General features: G+C 38.8%; 1 protein-coding gene across 2 annotated transcripts in view; it reads right to left on the bottom strand.

Annotated features, from left to right (window-relative positions):
• LOC121941708 (voltage-dependent T-type calcium channel subunit alpha-1I-like) overlaps nucleotides 1-21,701 on the bottom strand; it is a 295,976-nt gene that overhangs the window by 9,856 nt on the left and 264,419 nt on the right. For both annotated transcript variants that reach the window (XM_088074767.1, XM_088074765.1), the window contains 3 exons: nucleotides 8,767-8,907; nucleotides 3,413-3,547; nucleotides 1,222-1,396 (listed from right to left, as the gene is read on the bottom strand). In XM_088074767.1, coding sequence (XP_087930893.1) covers nucleotides 1,222-1,396; nucleotides 3,413-3,547; nucleotides 8,767-8,907 — 451 coding nt within the window. The remainder of the gene's footprint in view (nucleotides 1-1,221; nucleotides 1,397-3,412; nucleotides 3,548-8,766; nucleotides 8,908-21,701) is intronic.

The raw sequence follows: 21,701 nt of genomic DNA, 5'->3' as shown, positions 1-21,701 counted from the left end.
TGAGGAGCTTTATTGTAGAGTTTACGTTACATTTTTCTCACTAAATCGCCACCATTTTTTCACACTTTGCATTGTTTACATCCATTTTATTGTAAAGCAAGGAACTGCTGTATGTACACATATCTTGAAAACCGTTATACAATTTTATTTACACTTATATTGTTAGGGATCCAAGGATGTTCAGTGTCAAATTTGGGGCAATTTGGTGAAATTGGTGCAATTTGGTTCAATATAAATAAACTCCAAATAAACAAGCAAGCAGTGCTCTGTGCAGTGGCAGGGGTGGGGCAGTCTGAGCATATCTTCACCTATCGTGCAGTGTGTTAGTTTGCCAGAATAATAACCTATAACAGTAATAAAATTATTGCTGGCGAAATATCTCTAAATATAACAGCGTTGGTCATGTCAAAACCAATTTTGGCCGAACTGGAGCTGGTCAATATTGGAAGAGTGGACTTACTAACTAAATTACTCATAAGCATAACCAAGACGGTTTGGATGACTTTTTTTTGTCAAGTTTGAATGAAGTTTGTTTTATGATAAGTTTACAAGGCAAATAAGCCTCATCAGTCTTATGTGAACGAGAGAAAGTTTAATTCAAAAGGTGTACAGTTGTATTTCTCTGTTTAATGAGGAAAAAAGGCGATAGAATATTACTTTAACATTTTTAGGGTTTCTATTGTGTATTTATTAGTCCGAAAAACTGAAAGTAAGTAGCGCACTCACTGTTCAGGTGTTGGGCTTTTTAGTGTGTTTTGGTGCAATTTCAGGGAAGTATGAAGGTATGAAATATAACATACTGCCAAAGCCTAATAGCATGAAAACGCTGTCAAGAAAGTGGATTTGTGGTGGTTGCTTTGAGTTTGTCCTAACGCCATCTAAAACAGGTGTGGCTTTATAATTTCATCTTAAACTAAACGCCACTCATGATTTGATATTGTTTTTTAGTGTGTTTGACACTTTTAATTTGTCCGCTATTTGAAAAGATATGATCAGTTCTTCATTCGGTCTGTCTAAGTTTTTATTTTCTAACACATGTCAGACATTGAATGCTTGTCTCTATGTTGATGCTGAATGTCATAAACCTGTAAACATGTAAACTCACCTGCTAATGGTCAAGAAGCAGAGATTATTGTTTCCAATAATATTATCTACAGACAAAATATTCTGACAAAACACAGAATCTCTGATGCTGTATTACCATGGTGTTTACTCCAATACCTGTGCAATGTTCCGGGCTTGGCTGCTCAGTCGCAGGAGGGTTCAACTGAGGATGGACGCCCACCTCAAACAACTCCTGGACCCTCTCCTCGCTTACTGAGCTGGCGAGACGAAGCCCCCTGTAGTCCCCCTGGGCGAGCAACTCCTCCGAACTATGGGAGTCACTGCTGCCCCTCTGAGAGCACGACACATGGTGTGAAAAGGAGAGAAATTGAAGATAGAGGTGTGATAGAAAGAGACGAGGACAGACAAAGAGATGCAGGGAGAATAAGCATGATATCCAGGTGCACCGATGTTCAACGGAGCAAGAAGGATATCCAACTGAAGCCTTTCATTTCGCCTTGTCATAATGGAAATCTGAGTACAATTTGTTTCCAATTTCAAAAAGCTCCCTTTTCATGTCCCCTCCTTTATCCATCTATACAGGTCTGATTAAAATTGGATGTGGTAAAAAGAAAGTAACAGCGGGCTTCAAAGCTTCAAATTGCTCGGCCGTTGTTGTTGGTTGTAAACCGCATCAAATGAACTGGCCTTCAATAAGGCAGTGATGAAACAGGCCAGGTGGAACCACTGTGAGCTTACGGGAAGATGGAGATGTGAAAGGCGCGCACACACACACACACACACACACACACACACACACACACACACACACACACACACACACACACACACACACACACACACACACACATGCCCAAGAAAGAGCACTGAGGGAGGCAGGTGTTTTAATCAGGCAGTAAAGCATGTTAACAGTAATTAATGATGATTAGCAAGATGGAGGAGGCGTGATGACGTGAGCCCCGAAGACATGAGCCTGTGTGTGTGCGTGTGATTACTGCACAACATGTTCATTTTTATTCCAAATCATATATCAGGGCTTGATCTTACAAAAGTGCCTTTAATGCACAGCTGCTTTAAATAAAAGTGTTCTGAAGATACTGAAATATTTATAGGCGGATGTGTTTTTCTGTACAGTGCATGCAGGCCCACACACACACACACACACACACACACACACACACACACACACACACACACACACACACACACAGACACAGACACAGACACACACGCACAGTTTGACCATTTCAACAGCTGTATGTGTGTGATTTTTGAACATATCATTTGAACACTATATGCATTAAAATAGTGCTTTTGCAATGGCCTCTTTGTCTCTAGTCTCTGTTAAGACTTTCCACAAAATTTTGGAGCCTGGCTGCAGGAATTTGCTCCCATTCAGCGACAGCATTAGTAAAGTCCAACAGTGATGGTGGGTGGAGAGGCCTGGCATCGGCGTGCAAATTAATCATGAAGGCGTTGGATGGATTGAGGTCAGGGCTATGTATCGGCCAGTCAAGTTATTGAACACCAATTGGGAAAACTGTAAGAAAACCCTCGATACATATTTATATTTAAAAAATAACATTATATTTTATGGACTCTGTCTGTCTCTGTCTCTCTGTCTGTTCTCTGAATATCTCAACAACTGTTCATCTGATCTACTTCACACTTGTCAGGTATACTGTCAGGGATCCAATGGTGCGCACTGTCAACTTTTTGACCTGTTACTAAGCCCCGCCCTCTAACGGCATGAGCAAATCACCTTTCGTGCATCTGCACAATGCACTAAGACAACCTGCTCGTAGATCTCCATAATAAAGCATCAGAAATTTTGATTTTCCTGCGGTTTCATTTAAATTCATGCAGTTGTAACTTAAAAAAAATGGTCAAACGATGTGCTTGGGTTAAATGCAACACTGATACGGGGCATCCTGGGAGGCTAGAAGGCTTAGAGAATGGAGTGTAGTTTTGGCTGGACCACAGCACGCGGTTGTAGCACTACATGGGGTTTTCCGTGAGTGAGTGAATAATAGAGTTGACACCACTGGTCAGTGTGACTGAAATGTGACGAAGCTGTTTCTCTATTGGCTGCTGTTCTTTCAAATTAAACAGGCGCGGAAACGGAGGATGTGTTTATGATCAGGGGGAAGTATGTAAATGTGTATATTTTGTATTCATCTGAACACCTGTGTAGCCTTATATCAAGTGTATGTAAGAAGTAGACTTGTGTGAAATGAGAGTGAATGTATGTTTAGGTGTAGGTGTGTGTGTGTGTGTGTGTGTGTGTGTGTGTGTGTGTGTGTGTGTGTGTGTGTGTGTGTGTGTGTGTGTGTGTGTGTATGAGTACCTGGCTGCCTCTTACCAGCAGCTGGTAGCTGCTGTGTTCATCCAGGCTGAGGTCATCGGGCAGCGCCGGGGACGACGACTTGTCTGACAGCTGCTCCGACATCAGAGATGCCTGCTCCACCTCCGCCAGTTGGATCTGTCGAACAAACACACAGCAACCAGTCAGGCTGCAACTTCAGTTTGATTTTCAATGGGAAGTGATGTCACCACACCTTGCTATGAATTCAGAACAAAAGAAGCTTTGCACAAGACGACCTAACAAATGCACACTATGAGATTTAATAGGACAGTGGACCTTAAACTTTTAACACTGAATACCAACAAAGAAAATATGAGGGTCCCCAAGTTACACTGATTTTAAAATTAAAGTAGCGTATGCCTACCTTTGTCAGCTACAGACAGTTGAAGCAGGCGTAATTATTTATTGTTGACTGTTTTCAGCCTCAGCCACTGATGCTCTCATACACCAGAAGGGCCACCTCCTAATCAGGAGACCTTCCACCCGCTGCATAAGTAGCCTCTAGCTCCTGCACTTTGTTGATTGTCGTCCACTCCAGTTGCAGCAAAGCTGCTCAAAATATTGCCCTTTTGACCCATGATTGCAGTGTTTTTAAACCATTCATATTACCTATGCTTACATTTAGTTCTAACTAATCACAGAAGTATGTGCTATGCTATGTATGAACGTGGCTACCTGGCAGGCTGATATCGAAACAAGGATTTTACAGGAAGGCAAAACTAACTTTAAATCACATTTAAGAGAATTGGTATTTCTTAGTGGTACCTCTTTAAGATTTATGGGAAAATTTTCACATTAGACATCAATCACTTTGTGACCTTTTTCACAAAGTGATTTATGTCAAAACAAATCTGACATACAGCAACAGAGATAGATTTGATGAATCAGACAAACATTTATGTAAGACCAAATAAAAAACAAATGTTGCCAAATGTCAAACACAGCACCAGAATTTAAGTGACTGCTGGTATGAGATAGTCATGTATGTTCAAAATAAATACTTTAGATTAAAAGCATTATTTAAATGAAATCTTAAAGTGTGGTGCGGTGGTTTGAAGATAAATTCAAAGATTGCCAACACTTCCCCCCCAAAGTGGGGAGAGACGATCAAATAAATATGAGATACAGCTTTAATACTGAGGGCTGAGAGAGAGGGAACAAAAAAGAGAAGAGGAGAAAGGAGAGGAGGTGAGAGGGGAATAAAGATGAATGCACTGTATAAGAAATGAAGGCCACATTACATTATATCATATCTGCATTCCAGCCAACCTCCATTCACGCCAATACCTTATTTGCACAGAGAGAACCGTAAATATCCCGCTATAGAGGTCCTCAGGGGAAGTAACCATTATGAGAACGTTGGTAGTAATTTAATACCAGAGGTTCAAGAGCTGCCCAGTTAGGTCACACTTCTTCACACGCGTCCTATCATCCTAATATCTAAAACACATCGACTATAAGCTGCTATGACTCATATAACAACACAGACACTATATACAGCTACAGATAGATGTAATCTGCACATATACACGGTTGAAGAGAGCTAAAATTGGGTTCTTTGTGTGACACGTTTTCACATGTCTGTGTGCATCAGGAACGTAAGCATGTGGTGAGCGACCAGGTTTAGAGTGTGAATCATTCTGTGATGAAAGCATGATTGCACCTTTGAGATAGACATCCCATGACTGTACAAGGCAAAAAAAAAAAATAAAAAAAAATGTCTGAACACTCTTTCTACTGACTGAAATTAATACGGTGTGAATTTTGTCAGCTAAGCCCTCCAATACTGGATATAGCTATTTCTTTCTTCACAGCAAATGCAATCTGAGTATTAAATATATCTAATTTTGTTTTGACTGAAATGCGAAAGAGCAACACAGGATGATCAGATTATTAAAAAAAAACACATTCTGAAGTGCATATATCCTCTTTTGGTAACTTTGAAGGATAAAAATGTGATTTCGTCAGCCAATTCTCTGCATCTTTCTCTCGGTACTGTCATGATGCAAACAGTTGTGACTGAAGGCAGCACACATACTGCAGTGTCATTGAAAACAAGGACGTTGTGCACAGCGGTGTAATTTTTTTTCCAATTTGCTCAAATGCACAGCAATGCCACAGCTGTGGAAATATTATCACAGATAGTGTCTTGATTGCAATGCATTGGCAATCTGCATATCTATTATAACAAAGTCACCTTCCTCTCACCTTGCTGGGATTTTACTGGGGAAAATGGTTTTCAAGGTCCAGTGTGTAGGATTTAGGGGGAAATATTGGCAGATAACAAATAAAATACCAAAATAATGTTTTCTTTAGTGTATAATTACCTGAGAGAATGGATCATTGTGTTGTTACCTTAGAATAAGTCATTTACAGTATATCTACATAGTAAGTGGGTCCACATTTACAGAAATTGCTATGTTACACAGTCATGTTTCTACAGTAGCCCAGATTGGACAAACCAAACACCGGCTCCAGACAAGACCATTTGCATTTATGCATCGGCCACAATAGTTGGCAAATTTTAAAATGTGAAACTGCTTTATTCAGTGGTTTTTTTTTTTTTTTTACCAGTTTAAATCACTTGGTTCTTGTGTTTTTAAGAGGGGACCTCTGCGGATAATTCGGCTCCTGGTAGAAACCTCCTGAATGTTTGGATTTTAAGTTATCACAGAACTAGGTCTATTGCCTAGCAGTTGACTTAATTTGATCTATTACATCATGCACAAGCGTTTTAAACTTTACCCACCTTACTTACCTTAAGCCCTTATTCAATGTGACAAGTGGAACATAAAGCTAGCTACTTCAGCAAATATTAGCAAATTATAATGTTATTTCAGCTTATAAACAAATTAAAATGTTAACTAAACTACGCACCTGATGTGCATTCTATTTGCTTTGCTCTGCTGCTGAAGCAAAAAAGAGCTCTGTGCTACTTGTTTTTGGTAAAACATCTGCAACGAAATAAACAACCTTTTTTACCTCTAATGTCCATTTTTGTTGTTTTTTTCTGACCAGGCCACCTGAATGCATGAATGCATAATTATGACTGCACAACTGGGGAGTATGACATTTTGAAGGAGCACTTGAAGGCAGCGTAACTCTCCCTAAATCTTGAACGCTGGACCTCTAAGGGACAATATATCACTGACTGTCAGAGCTGGGTTTCTTGGACTTTCACGGATCACACAAGGACCATTTATTCTGCGAACTTCATTTTGTAATCACCTCATAAAACTTAATAATTTATTTGGTTGTTCATGATTATGGAGCTAAAATAAACACACAAGGAGTATCAGGTTGCTCAGGAAACAAATTTGAACACAGCAGCAAAAATGTTTTCAGCTGTTGTTCTGGCATTCCGACCTCAGAAAAACAATGAATAAGTTGGTATATAAGAGGTTAAATAAATACAGGAAATTCCACAGCTCTGGAGCATGAGTAGGAGGATTCACAGCTCTTGATATGTATGTGTTGCTTCTTTAGAGTACCCGGCTTTCTGTCTACGGATAGTTACACAAATGTATAAATAAAGAGAATTTTCTGGGGAGCTAAACAAACAACCAGGGGAAGAGGAAGATGATGTAGATTCAGTGAGGTGTTTGATCTTATATTGACTGGGGGGTATGTGCAGATACATGCATTCGTGGGATTGACGTTCACAGTCTCTGCACTCCCTGTTGTGTGGTTTGGCAACGCTCCACACATTAATGAGATTTAATCACATGAACATTTTTCTTCTATCTACTCATTCTCACACACACCGTAGCTAACGTGATACAGTATGGCGCCTTATATATTTATGGGACATGTTCCTCTCGCTATATCTCAAACATCATTTTTTTGTTTATTTCTGCAGACATGGTTTGTGTGAAGAATTGGAGACGCTTTGATCCTGAACTGAACGAAGCGGCAGAACTTTGTTTTTTTATTTATTGTATTTTTGGAGTAGTGCCTGCCACAAGTACACTAAACATGGACAGGTTTGGGGAAGTTTGTGAATTTCAGGGTAAAAAAGTTTAAATAATGTATATAAATAATTTAGCAATTTAAGATGCTTGAATTCATATATTTTTTGCAAGAACCAAAAATTTAATTTAATTTAATTTTTTAATTTTATTTAGCAAAGTGAATATGTAATGTTTCACTGTCTGCATGTGTGTCACAAAAATGAACTATTTTCAATATACTTGTTTTTTTTGATGATCACTACCTGGTATACCTCAATGGTTTGAAGCAACACTGAATTCCAAGATTCAGTGATTGATTTCCAAGTGGAAATAGGATATATATTCTCCATATGCCCAATATGGTAAAAATGCCGTCATCAGTTGGAAAACAGAAAAATTACAAATTCCAAGGCAAAAGTACAAGAAGTAATACAATGCATGTTTTAATGCTTTGAAGGCTGTGGGATCAAAACTTGCAGTTTATTGGCACTTTCTTTTTCTTTTTTAAGCTAAACACCCTGAATGTAATGATTTTGTTCACACAGTGTATTTGAGACTTATTGTAGGGGCTGAGCTGGAAATTCCAAGATTAAACAAAAATGCACAATCTTGCCAAAATGTATTCCATATGCATGAACACAGATAAAATTATCAGAATATGAAGAATGAAAAGTGCATAAAAATGCCCCAAACAGTCCCTGAGGGTGAAACATGCTGTGTCTGTGTCAGGGGGGAGATCAATAACAAACATTAATAACTAATATATGAATACTTAGCAGTGACTTCTGTCAGGTGCTGCGGAGGATCCTCCCCCGGCACGTTTTCTTGACAAACAAGCTCCACTTTGATATTTTTTTTACACACCCTGGCACCTTGTTTACCTTCAAAGTACAAAAAAATATCCCAGTGTGATCAATTCATTTTCATTGTGTATCAGAAAATGATCAGCGGACCACCCTATCAAGGGGCCAGATCTGGAACATGGGCTGTAAGTTGATTCTACCTGCTGCTGCTTGAGTCAAGTTTACTACTGAATATTTATACTTATATTTATTAACACTCCTTTGCACTGTTTTTACCCTTGCATAATCTTAATTTCTGTTCTTTTATTTCATTGTGTTTATTTGCTGTTTCTACTTGTTTGGGATTCTAGTGTCCTATTTTATTGCTGCTTTTACCAGAACTTCAGTTCTGAGTTTTGTTCCCTCTCACGTAATTCATGTTTGAGAATAACAATAAACCCCCTTCTTCTTCTTCTTCTAAAAACAAGAGCTTGTTAGCTAAAATGGAAGGGAGAGATGGGATATGTATGTGTGTGTGTGTGTGTGTGTGTGTGTGTGTGTGTGTGTGTGTGTGTGTGCGTGCATGCGTGCGTGTACCACTAACCTCTTGTGGGTGGCTCTTACAGTCCTTGCAGACAGGAGGAGAGCAGTAGTGATGGAAAACTGACCCAGAGAGGTTGTCAATCATGTCCCCTTCCAACGAGTCCTTAATCAGCAGAGACACACTGTCCAGCCACTGGCTCTCCTGCCCCCCCACCCCCACACACACACACACACACACACGTGCGCGCGCACGCACGCGCGCACACACACACACACACACACACACACACACACACACACACACACACACACACACACACATTTCATGGACATTTTAATCTGTTTGTAATGAGCACAAAGAACAGTACAGCATTAGAACTCAAGAAAAGACATTAAACATTTTTAGTGGACCGCCACAGCTTGCTATGGATACATGCAATTATCAGTCCATTTAAGGATACAGTTATCTTATTCACACAGCACAGTGCCTGAGGAAGTATAGGATGCTCATTGTGCATCACTCGGGTGTTGACCTCACAACCTTTGCCACCAATGGCACGTTGTGATCCTGTTGCTACCCGGAGAAATCAGAGGTGGCTCGTTATAGCAGCTGCACATACATGAGAAGTCAGACAAATACACTCATATTATGGTAAATGTTGCAGTCTCCTGTACTGACCAGCAAGAAGTTTGATGTACATTCTTTATAGAATACACCAACAAAGTTTATGCTCCTCACGCCTACAGAGTTTCTCAACATTTTGGAAAACATAATCAAATGAGAGCGTCTTTTTCTTGTTCATCTTAGTCCTCAAAAAAAATCCTAAGAATTTTTGTTCTTCCTCTTAACAACACAGAGAGGTCTGTAATGTATTTTTACAAAGACTAATTGCTCCATAAGTGATGTTTAAGGTGAATAGGGATCAAACTGAATATACAGGTATAAAATATGTGTTTTAAGTTGAGATTCAAAAACAGAAAGAGAGTCAGTGTGACAGATGTCTAGTGAAAGGGAGTCTAAACATTTCTGCTCATTTGGGCCTACAATTTGGTGAAGTTGTGCTGGAAGCTGCAGCGGAACTTATTTAAACCTTAAGAGTTTCTATGATAATAATTGCATTAATAATGATAACAGACTCCAAAATACAAGAGCGACCGACACTTCCAGTTCTTGTGAATGTAACTGCCTGTAAAACTATAAATTATCATTTAAATAAAATTCTGTTCAAGTACAAATTAAACAAACAAGAATCCATGTGTTCATCAGTGAGCTTCAGATGTGTTGCTATATGCATTTTTTCATAATTAAGAATCGCTGTTTCCTCTGTTCTTCCAGTTTTTATGCTAATTTACCCTAACCAGTCGCTGAAATGACTATCGATCTGTGTATTTCCTGAAACGCTGAACTGGTCCTTTAAATTTAGGGAATGGTAGTTGCACAAAACCACCCAGCTGTTTTGGAATATGAACCAAAAGCATTCTGGTAACAAGTCCAGGCTCCTGACAGTAAAATATGTCACATGACTCTCACACAGGCAGGTTAAAAGAATAGTTTGAAATTTCAGGAATTTCACCTTCAATCTACTGCCTCCAGTTTTGTGGGAAGATTGATGCCAATATTTCTTGGCAAGTACTGTCAAGAGTCTGGAAAGCTGCTGGTTCCTGACCAGTCCAGCACACGACCCCTTGTAAAAAGGTCATTTTTACAAATTGTTGTTACCTATTTACTTTACACGCCTTCTGGGAAACACCAGGTGAGTTTCCATTAACCCTCAAATTGTATTAAATAAGTCTAATGGAAACACGTCACATTTCAAACTCCCATTTATTCCAAAAAAGTTTTTACGCTCACGCGAAGGGGTATTTCAAGTAGTTTGAAAAAGCCACATTTCGCAATTCTGCAATTTAAACAGTCTTTTTTGCTTTTATAGGTCACATGATGCTACGGCTATGTGCTAGTCCGTAGGATCTGGCTCGCTCGGGCATAATGCAGCAGGCACTACAAAAGGGCGAAACTCTTCAAAAGTTGAGCTTTGAATCCATAATTCTTCTGTGAAATTGTGGACTATCACCTCCCAGAAATCCCTTGTGTGTGTCCGCTCCCACATGTAAGGGGCTTGCCTTTCTATTATCGTTGCATAACATGCGTGCGTCACCTTGGATCAGAAATAATGACCGCTAGCTCGGTGGCTTTAATAGAAATAAACCTGCTAATGTTTTGAACATCCATCGCAATGCTTCTAGGAATGTTATCCAGAGAGGAGAAGTTGCAAAACATTGCTCAATGGAAACACAGCCATTTTGCAGTTGTGTTTCATAAACATTTCAAAAATATCGCTTAAGTTTTGCGCAAATCTGTAATGAAAAATCCGCCTTCTTTTACTGACTCAGTTTTGTTTCCATCTTTCCCATCTGTGTGAAATCTCTCCGCTGCTCCTCTCCTTTCTCTTACTCTTCCCTCCCTACTTTTTTGTACAACATCTGTGCATCTCGTGTTATTTAATTAACCGCAATCTGTTAGAGCAGGTGTTATTTTCAGCCACTGCTAGTGGGTGCAAAACAGAGATCAATGACTTTTGCCTGCTTAAAGCAGAGCCACAGGGGCAGATAAATGTCAGTGTTGTAAGATTAATTGCATGATCACTTAAAAAAAAAAAAATCTACACTGGTCTACTTTAGGTGAGCTGTAGCCGGCTCCCTCTGTGTGGGGCAGGAGATCCTGAAAGAGCTGGAAGATTTCTGTGTAGATATTACACACAGTCAGCACGAGGCACTGAGGAAATCTGATGAGAAACCAAATGAGGGAGAGGTCCCAAAGGTTGAATTAGGACAATAAATGAAGAGCGGTTTAACTGTTTAAAGATGCATTCTCTGCTTTTCTCTCTCACTCATGTGTCCTCAGTTTTTACTCTGGTTTCTCTGCGCTGGACCATCAGTCACTCTGGGACCCTCGCTCTCCTGGCGGCATCATTCCAGATGTTTGGGATTTGGATCTTCATTCTGCGGGAGATTCAGACTCTCCTCTTGTTTCCTTCCTCCTTATCTGTGCAAATGTGGTTGCCTTTCGGCTCTTGTGTTTGAGTAGTTTGTCCTCTTTTCAGGCCTCCGTTGTGGAGAGAAAGTTGTGGGAGCTCTTGTCTGTTTGGCATCACCTGGAATTTGTTTGACATCCTCCCCTATATACAGTCTGCTTACAATTTATCTTTAATTTTACCATCCTGATTGTCCTTACTGTAAAATTATGATGGTCTATTCTGTTCACACACCAATTGCATGTTTTTTTTCCATCCAGGCAGAGCAATCCCTTCTGTTTCTTCAATTTTTGATCCTTTTTTTCCCTTATCTGAATTAAGGATCTATGGATAGTGGGAGTCTTCTACTGCACAGGCTGTAAAGCCCTTTGAGGCATATTTGTGATTTGTGCTATTGGACTACATAAATAAAACTGACTTGACTGTTTCAATCAATTTTTAGAAGTCAAGCTCACTCGGCCATGAATCCGTCTGTAGTGAACTTCAAAAGACATCATAACTCTGACATTGACTGTGTGTGCATTTATGGATAAGGAAAAAAAAACTTAAATTTTTTTTTCAGTAAAAGAAATTCATATGACAGCATACCAAGAGGAATCCTTTTTTTAATCCACGCATGACTTCCTCTTGTTACAAGAGTGCAGCCATTCTGTATTCAATTCAACTTATCATCATATGAATACAATTCCAGCTATCTATCAGTTCCTTAAATTCATGCATTTAAAACAGTAATAATAATTAATATACATCTACGGGGGCAGGGGTAGCCTGTAAGTTTATAGGCTACATGAACATGTGCAGTGACATATTCTGATCTCCACACTGCAAGTACTTGACAAGAATGTGATTTCATAAGGACTGATTATCAATCCACCCCGTTCTCACTCCAAATTCGTCAAATAGCGCCGCTCTGTCAGTGCTTTCCACGTACGACCGTGACGACAAAAGCCACCTTCCGCGTCCAACCAGAACACGCCTGGACAGTCTTAGAGAAGAATATGCTCAGACAGAACCAGTGGTGGTGTTGTTGTACAAAACTGGTCACGTGCACACACGAAACACTGAAGGACAGCGTTAGGTCACAATAGGTTCGTTCGAGGCTACCCAGTTCCGTGCAGAACTGATCACCGGCGATCGACGAGCAATGCATGCCGGTTAAATTTGTACGCCACTTGCTCTGACGTCTTGAAAAAGTGGACGGCGATAATCTGGAGACATCGAGGCAGCCACAGATTGTAGAGTCAGACACTGCAGTTCCCCTCTGCCGACTGGTATGCCCTGGCTCTCAGCTGATCGAACAGGTCTCCACCTATGTCTCTGCCAGTGTCCCTGCTGTTGTATCCGAATGTCCGCTCCGCTCTGATTCTCCCCCGGTGTCTCCACCTATGTCTCCGAATGTCCGCTCACCCTTATTCTCATCCTCTACCAAAGTCCTACACAGTGGACCTTTACGACTGACAGCCCACAGCACTAGTCTGCAGTGTGTTGGGAATAAAGTAACATGCAAGCAGGATGTAGCAGTCAGACACAATCTGAAAGGTTGTAAACAAACAAACAGATTGTTTTTCAGCTAAATCACTTTAATGTTATGCTAAACTGAAATTAAATGCACCCTAAATGTCTGCAATATCTCCTTATTTTGGAAGCATCTTGTTCGCACACAACCAATGTAATACATTTGGTCAAAGATGGACAAAGAAGCATGTCTGTAGTTCATAATGGACGCTTTAAGAGGACGTCTAGAGTTATAATTTCACAACTTTCCTTTGTTTACTCTCCTGAATTAGTTTGGCTAACCTGAGGGTTTCTTTTAACCTATTTGACCACCTCTCTTTGTCCATCTGACTTCTTTTCAATGACTTTGACTGAATGTTTAAGATCACAATTAACCCTACGTGCTACATTGTAGGCAGCTACACTTTCCTGAGTTTTTTTGACATTTCATCTATCATCCGAGCAGTCTTTTCAGTTCAGTTTCTTAATGAAGAAAGTCAAGCAAGTCCATTTGCCTACAATATAGCACCTAGAATTACCTGGATGACTGAGAATCTTAACCAACATGTTACAATTAACTTGATTAACACCATGTTGTCATGGCTATGGCATCAATAGGCAAAATAACTAAAATATTGTAATAAACTCATTATTATTTTAGGTTTTCAAAGTAGTAGAGTGACATTTATTTGCATTCAAATACTGAAGATATTAAAAGTTGGCCCATATTTTTTATTTTGTATTTTTTTTGTATTAAAAATTCGACACTAACTCTTGTTTACCAAGTGTATAGCAAACTCTTTGGATTTGTTTTTATTTTGCATGATGCTTGCATAGAAATGCACTTTTTTTTCTTCTTTGTCAGTTTGGTTTCTCAGTTAACAATTTTTCCCTCTCTCAACTGTTGTAAGTTGCATTTTTTTTAATGTCAGCTCACCATTCCCTGCTGCCATGCCAAAAGTTTAAACTACTTGCTTCCTCCAGTGCCTGCTCTTTCCTACTCTTTCCCTCCATGAGATCTACTGCTAAAGGGTGCGAGGTGAAGAGGGCAACGAGTCGATAGCCGGACCTTGGCAGCACCCACTGATGTTCTACACGCACACACATACACATTGTTTCGAGTGTCGGGCGATGCACAGCGAGGGGCGAGGCAGCCTGATTGATTAGCCAAGCTGGGGGCCTTGGTTGTGGTAAATGGTGCCCGTGACCCCGTTTGATTCACTGCACTGCCATCTGGTTTTTCCCATCCAGAAACACTCTCGTCCACTCTGAGCCCCACTCTGTGGCTCCTTTATTCCACACACAGCTAAATACTTGCATGTTTTTCATTCAAATTCAGTGTAATTGAAGATATTTTAATGAATATCTACTTGCAGGTCATAATAAATACCAATCAGTTTTTCAGTATCTTGAAAATATTAACAATCCAGTTTCTAAAAAATGATTTTACCAAAGACTAAAGTTGCCAACTTATTGTGTAGATTTTATGTACAACCAAAAAAACAGACTGCATCCCTCCACCAAGGCTGCACACACTCTTAAATTGGTTCCTTTGTCAGTATGTTTCATATTTTCAACACTTCCAGCTGTATCTGTATCTGCACTTGTTCGTTGACCCGTGGCCAAACTTTCCACCGCATTTCACTGAAATCTGTTTACAGTTTTTTTGAGATATCCTGCTCACAGCAAACAAACAGGAACCCAAACATAACCTCTGCGCTGGAGGTGCAGTGATAAAAATTATATTAAAATGTTGTTGGCAAAATAATCTTACCAAGATTTAAGGTCTGCTGGAAGTTGTTGTGTATCACACAGCCGAAAACCTGGATTTCATATTATAAATGCTATTGAAGCCTTTGATACTTGAGAGAACTGACTGGATTTCTCTCAAAAACTGGGAAGAGGGCACAAAGTAATTTGACAATGACTGGCCAAAAAATGTACATGAAATAAATTACAAAATTACAAGAAGATTACAGGAAAATAAGCAAAAAACGAAACAAAGAAAAATAAATAAATAAAAATATTTAATTCATTACATAATTACATAATTCTTTTAATTATGTATTCAAAAAATGTAATTAAGAAACTTTAAAATTTCTTGTTTTTTTTGGACATTTTCCTCCCCACTTTTTGATAATATGAAAGAATCCCCCCTATTCTATTTATAGGTTTTATGGTGCCTCTGGTTTTTCCTCACTTAGCGTAGCGTTTCCTCAGCTCCTGGTTTTAATGAGTATTTTTTTAGTATATGGAAGCAATAGTAATAGTAGTAGTAGTAATTTTGGTTTTACTGTATGTAAACTGTAACTGTGTTACAGTTTGTTTGTATGAAAAAAGCTATGCAAATAAAGTCTGATTGATTTTTTGATAAAGATCTGGCTTCTTTGCACCCATCAAGCCGACTACAGTCAAAAAAGACTCTGCAGTTATTATTTACCGCTCTATAAAAGGTGTATTTCTCTCTTGGTGTCTCCAACTTTCACTGTGTGATGCACTCCAAGCTTTCTAGGAGCTAATTACAACCAGCGTGAGTCCACTTAATGACACTTGATTTCCTTTTTCCACTCATGTAAATGTTTTGCTCACAAATCAGCGGGATCATCTACTGTTGGAGCCATTAGCAAGTTAAGTGTTTCTAAGAGCATGAATCATCCAACAGTAATCTGAATAATATTGGTCTGCTCTGTTATGTGCACATTTTGTGAAAACTCGGATAGACATTCTCTGTTCTGCAGGTATGGAGTTAAAGGTGAGACACTGATTCTACACCTGAGCTCTTATCTTCATAATTAGCATAATACAGCAGAAACAAAGGGAGGAAAATTCACATTTTGACGGACTGTTGTTTGTTGTATGGACTCTGGACTTCCTCATATGAGCTGTACAATAATAAGTCTCCACAGGGAGGGAAAATGATCTCAGCAAACTCTAGAAATCTAATGAGTTATTTGCAAAGAGATGCTGCGACTACACCGTGTTCACAGTAATAAGACTGAAATAAGTTGTTATAATGAGCATTGTGTCTCTATCGGCTTGTTTGCCCTCTTCACTTGTACACTTGTGTGTTCTGCTGATTTGTGCTCTCGGATTTGTTTATACTCTAAACTTGTTTTTGTTATTTGTCCCTGAAAAGGGAGGAAAATGAGGCCGAAGTGCTCCACTGCCTCTCAATCAAACTTCCAAATATTTCAAATTTAACGTGGCTGGGATTTGTTTTTTTCATTTAACCTTTAATCAAAGATTTTATGGCAGCATCATCCAAGGATTTCCTGACAGTATCAACAAGAAGCTGTTCTTCCACTCTGTAATGAAAGTGTACCCCTCTTAGTTAGGTTTCTTTAGAAGTAAAATAGGGGCAAAAATATTGTATGTATGACCATATCTGAATGTATAAAAACTTTTTGCAGTATAGTCAAATGTGTGAATGTGTAAAACATGTTTTAATCAAATGAATTCAAAGGTTTAAATGTTTAAGAAAATCTTGATAAATACATTAATTTTTTTCCAAAACATTTACGTGTACAAGTTCTTTTTTTACAGAGTTTTATGTTACTCTGCTTGCTGCGTGCTTAAGAGGTTGGATTTTTCTTTTGTGTACTTGTTTTCCTTTAGCCATCATGTTTGTTTTGATTCTCATATTGTTGGATAAATCGTCTTTTGGGGGAAAATAAAAAAAAAATCTAAATCTGAAAACAGTCAGAACAGCGTTTCATCTTGACAAAGCAGTATGCGAGCTAATCAGAATAGAGATTTAAAATGCAGTGCATGTGGAGAAGCACATGAAAAGAGTTCCTCCTCTGTCTCATCTCTCTTTTTTACTCCTCTTCTGGTTAAAAATACCAGTAGGCTGACAGACAATGAGCTATAAGCACAATGAGACTGTGGCGGAGCCTGCCAACCACTCACACTCTCTCTGTGTCTTCTAACACTTCCACACGCAGCCGCTCTCTGCTCTCTCCTCCCTCCCTCTCTCACCCGTTTATTCACTCACATTCTTCAACACGGATGACAATATTCATTTTCTTTGGTCTGCACAATCGTACAGTTATAATACTTAGGTTCATGAGGTTCACACTTACGTTCAAACACACCAGGGATTAGTGATTAAAACAAAAAAAATCCCACAAGAAATCAAATACAAGCCCAAATCACTCTAGCCTAAAGGGTGGACACACACTGCAGCTGCTGGGCTGATCATCCGTTCATGAAAAGGGTATTTCACCAACTTTCAACCACTTCTGCATCAAAACAGTAAGTGTAGTGTCACTCTATCTAACCAGCGCCTATAGACACCCCCCACCTCCCGGAGAGACACCTCCACATGATGCAGTTTACGTCATGTGGAGGTGTTTTGCTGGTTTGCTCCAACTACAGGCTGTACTTCTGCTCCTCTCTCTCTCTCTCTCCCATTCGCTCAAAGTCAAACCAAAATTCAGTCAAATGTTAAAATTAGGCAGCGCTGATCGAATATAAATCAAGTTTCTGATATTAATATTCATATAATATTAATATATTTATATAACTTCTTCTTTTCGTTTGAAACATAATTATAACTTTAACCATGTTTTTACAGTAAAACGTCCTTTTTTATGTTACATGTATGTGAGGAAGGGCAGCTGGGGCGGTGGAGGGGGTCTGACTGATTAGACCTTTTAACTGCTGTGTATATACACAGCCCTTGTGTTCTGTAAATACTAAAAAAATGTTTAAAAAAAGATTATGTTACTGCCCTGCCTATTTATCTCATAATCTGTTTTCAGAAATGCATTTTAGTGCCCTGTTTAGTTGTGGTAGCGGAAGTTTGTGAACAGGAGGTCGGCGTGGTACTGCTTCCTGCACAGTCAAAACTAAGGCAGAAAAAAGAGACAAACAGATAAAAATACAAACCAAGATTCTGTCTCTGAGTTGCGTATTTCTCACCTCAAATGTTTTCAGACACATTATTTAGCTTACTGCTTTACTGTAATATGAGATCCGGCCAGTCGAATGGACCATTCCACATTACGTTACCCAGCCAGGGAAAGTTCCCTCAATGTTACCCTGCAAGATGTAATAATGTTTTAATTTACTCTAATGTCCAAAGAACCTTTTAATGATGTTTATCATTTTGAGTACTTAGAAAAGTGCTATATAACTCCTATCAATTATTACTATTACTTCATATAATGTTCCTGTAAGGTTAAATGCTAACTAAGATGTAATGTTTTACCTGCAGCTTTCTGAGGATGTTTTAGCTCTGTAGAGAGTTGACAGAGCATAAAATGTTATTTTATAAAATGTTCCCACAATGCTGCATGAGAACAAAATAAGAACATTTTCAAAGCAACATTCAGAAAATGTTTTAAAGATGTTACTATGGTCTAAGATTACAGAACATGTTTTATGAAAAGTGATATGTTAAAGAAAAAAAGTACATTTTCATGGAGAATGTTACTCTAACTTTAAGAAGAACATTCTGGGAACTAAAAGAAAATTTGCCACTGAAAAAAAAATAAATCTAAAAACACAAAGCACTGTACCATCCTCAGAACATTTTAAGAACCAAAAATTGCTAGCTGGGTACCCATTACATTCTAGTAGTTGTAGGTTTTTTACCTGTTGAGAAAAGGGACCAATTTGCTCCGTTTTCTTTGGTCATGTGGTATCAATTTCAACAGTATTCACATCTTGCTACTGCACAGACAGCAGTGTTATGCAAAGCCCTCTTTATAGCTGTGAAATACTTATTTCAAAATGTTCTGGAGTTCTTTTTAGCCTTTGTACGTTTCTGTGATGAATGTCTGTTTCGAGCTTTAACACTGAACCTTGTCTGCGGAAAATTTCAGACCCCGTTAGGAAATAATATCACACGAGCATTAGTCCAGACAGCCTCTTTGTTGTTCGAGGCACAGTTGGCAATCAGATGCCAGCAGCTCCTTCTACCTTCGCTAATCAGCGCTTGTGTTTACGGGGTCATTCCTAATGAGCCACCTTGCAGTCTACTTGGCACTGTTGTCACCTGCCCAAACACATCAGAGTTAAGGATTTAACACTTCACGGCGGACCCGCTTGGCGCAAACACACCTTTAGTCACTTCCCACAATCATTCAGTCAGGAAGTTGCAGTCGGTCTTTCAGTGAGTCAAACACAGTTACTCAGCCACTTGCTCATTCACTGAGTCACTTGCTTTCCAAACTACCAACTACTCACTTTCTTTCTCCCCTTATGTTGCTCCCAGTTTAAATTTAGATTTGTTCTATTTTCTTCCATTTCTCCAGTTTCCCCGCCTGTCCTTTGTTTCTGCCGTTGTTTGTTTATTTGTTTCTTTCTTTCCGCCTCAGCGGGCGGACTCCTGAAAATACCTGTTCTGATTGCAGGTGCTATAATTTTATGTGAGCGTGATTATAGATGTGGCCTGTACTGCCTTGTTGTTTGAGAAGCAGCAATCAGGGAGGATAAGAGCCACCACGGCCACAGCCCCAACTCATGGTATTTTTAGAATGGAGGAGACAGCGGCCATTTGATATCCTGCACGTGTGTGTGTGTGCATGTGGGTCCTCTGCATACGTTTACGTGTGTGTTTTTAATCATATTTGTATGCATGTGCGTTCAAATAAGTCATTAACACCTTGTGTTTGCACAAGTAGGTCAGCGGCGTTACATGAATAAGAATAACTGCAGATGCCGTGCAGTCGCACAGTCAGGCTGGGCGTTCAGCACCAACTGTTGCTGTTGATGACGTTAATGATTTCTTGAAATAACCAGGATTAACATGCCAGTCATGTATTGTTACGTCCACACAGTGTTTGTGCACTTTTCACTTTTTTTCCATGAGGCTTGTTTGTGCGGATGTTTAAAGTCACATTAACCGAAATTTACTGCATAAACTTAACTGCAAATGATGAATGCCACCTCTTGATGATTAAAACAAGATTTGTTCATATGCATTATTTATGGCCCTGAATTGATATTTAAGGCTACTTGTTCTGCTTTGTTTCTTGACAACTTTCATTCACAAAAATTTTACCAACATGTGCTGTAAGGGGATGAATTTAACACTACAAAGCATCAAGTCCTACTCTTGTAAGTCATCCAACAAAATCATAACAGATGTGGCACGGTCAGTAGCAGTATCAGGGGAAAAGAAACAATGACAAAATATTAACGCTCTGAAAAGCAGGAAAGTTTCCTTAATTTTTTAAAGATATATAGGGAGAAGGAAAAGAGCAACTTGAGAAGAAATGTCCCAGAAATTGGTAAAAAAGTAAAAGTAATTAATCTGAAAATTAGTTTAAAAAGAGAACAAAAAAACAACAACCAACTGAATGAAAATTGAATAAATGTGACAGTAAACAGAAGGTTAAAAAAGACAAAAAAAAGGGAACTGACCTCGACAAGGAACTGCTTAAAAATTACAATTCTGTAAAATAATATTAAATATATAATTAAGGGGATTGAAAATGTAGTTCTCTGGATTTTTTCCCTAGCTTTAATGAAATAAAATAAACAGAGAAATCCACTAAATTCTTACAATTTGCAGGGCATTTCTTGTGAAGTTGCTCATTGCCTTTTTTCCATGTTTTAATTTGCTCAGGGTTCAAAGGTTAAGGTACTTGTGAAAGGCATCTACTTTTCTGCTTTGCAGCACAAAAGAAGTGATGAGAGATGCTAACAACATGTCATTATAGTAGCAAACTGTTACAGACGTAAAGAGTAGCTTGATGACATGATGATATACATAAAGTGTTTTGCTAAAGTTCAGCTGTCCGTGGCCTTGACTGTGGCAGACAGTATAGGAGATAAAGACGAGAAAATATTAGCCTATACTAAGATAATTAGAATATAAATACATATATTCCCTGCTGGTTTTCCATTGTTTTTTTTTTAAATTAACATTAACTCTTGCTTCTGTTGTCTAAACCTATCCATGTGTTTGTTACACAAGCACAATGTGTTTTATTAATGTTGTAAGTTTTTACATCTAGTTTTAGTAGGGTTGTTTTTAACATGAGGTTTTTAGATATACATACTTATTTTTTACATATCTTTGCTCTTTTGTGCAGCACTGATGTGGGCTGGGACAACAGCATTTCATCTTTTTATGTATGCAGATACATAAGCAAAATGAGAAATAATCTGAAAATCTTGAATCTTGTATTTTGAAAACGACTGTATGCATCCAACGAGCAGAAACTCTACATTTAGTTTGAAAACTGAAATGTGTTTTGAAAAGATACAATGCATTAAGCAGGCGTTAACTGACACACGGTCCCAGAATGTCAACAACAAACACAGGAGGATACCTAGCAACTAATATGCAGAGGGAAATGTTACTGACCAATTGGTGATATTTGACGAGTTGGGATCAGACTATTTTGTGGAAGGACGAACTATCTATTCGTGACTTTTATGACAGGTCTGGGTCACTCAAAAAATTCTATGTATGAGAAATTAGAATTATTTTACATCATTCAAACACTCAACATAC

This window comes from Plectropomus leopardus, chromosome 3 (assembly GCF_026936395.1).
Source record: "Plectropomus leopardus strain MGB_pleo_1.0 chromosome 3, ASM2693639v1, whole genome shotgun sequence".
Classification (NCBI taxonomy): domain Eukaryota; kingdom Metazoa; phylum Chordata; class Actinopteri; order Perciformes; family Serranidae; genus Plectropomus; species Plectropomus leopardus.
Note: the sequence above shows the minus strand (reverse complement) of the source record. Positions and strands in the feature narration are given on the sequence as shown.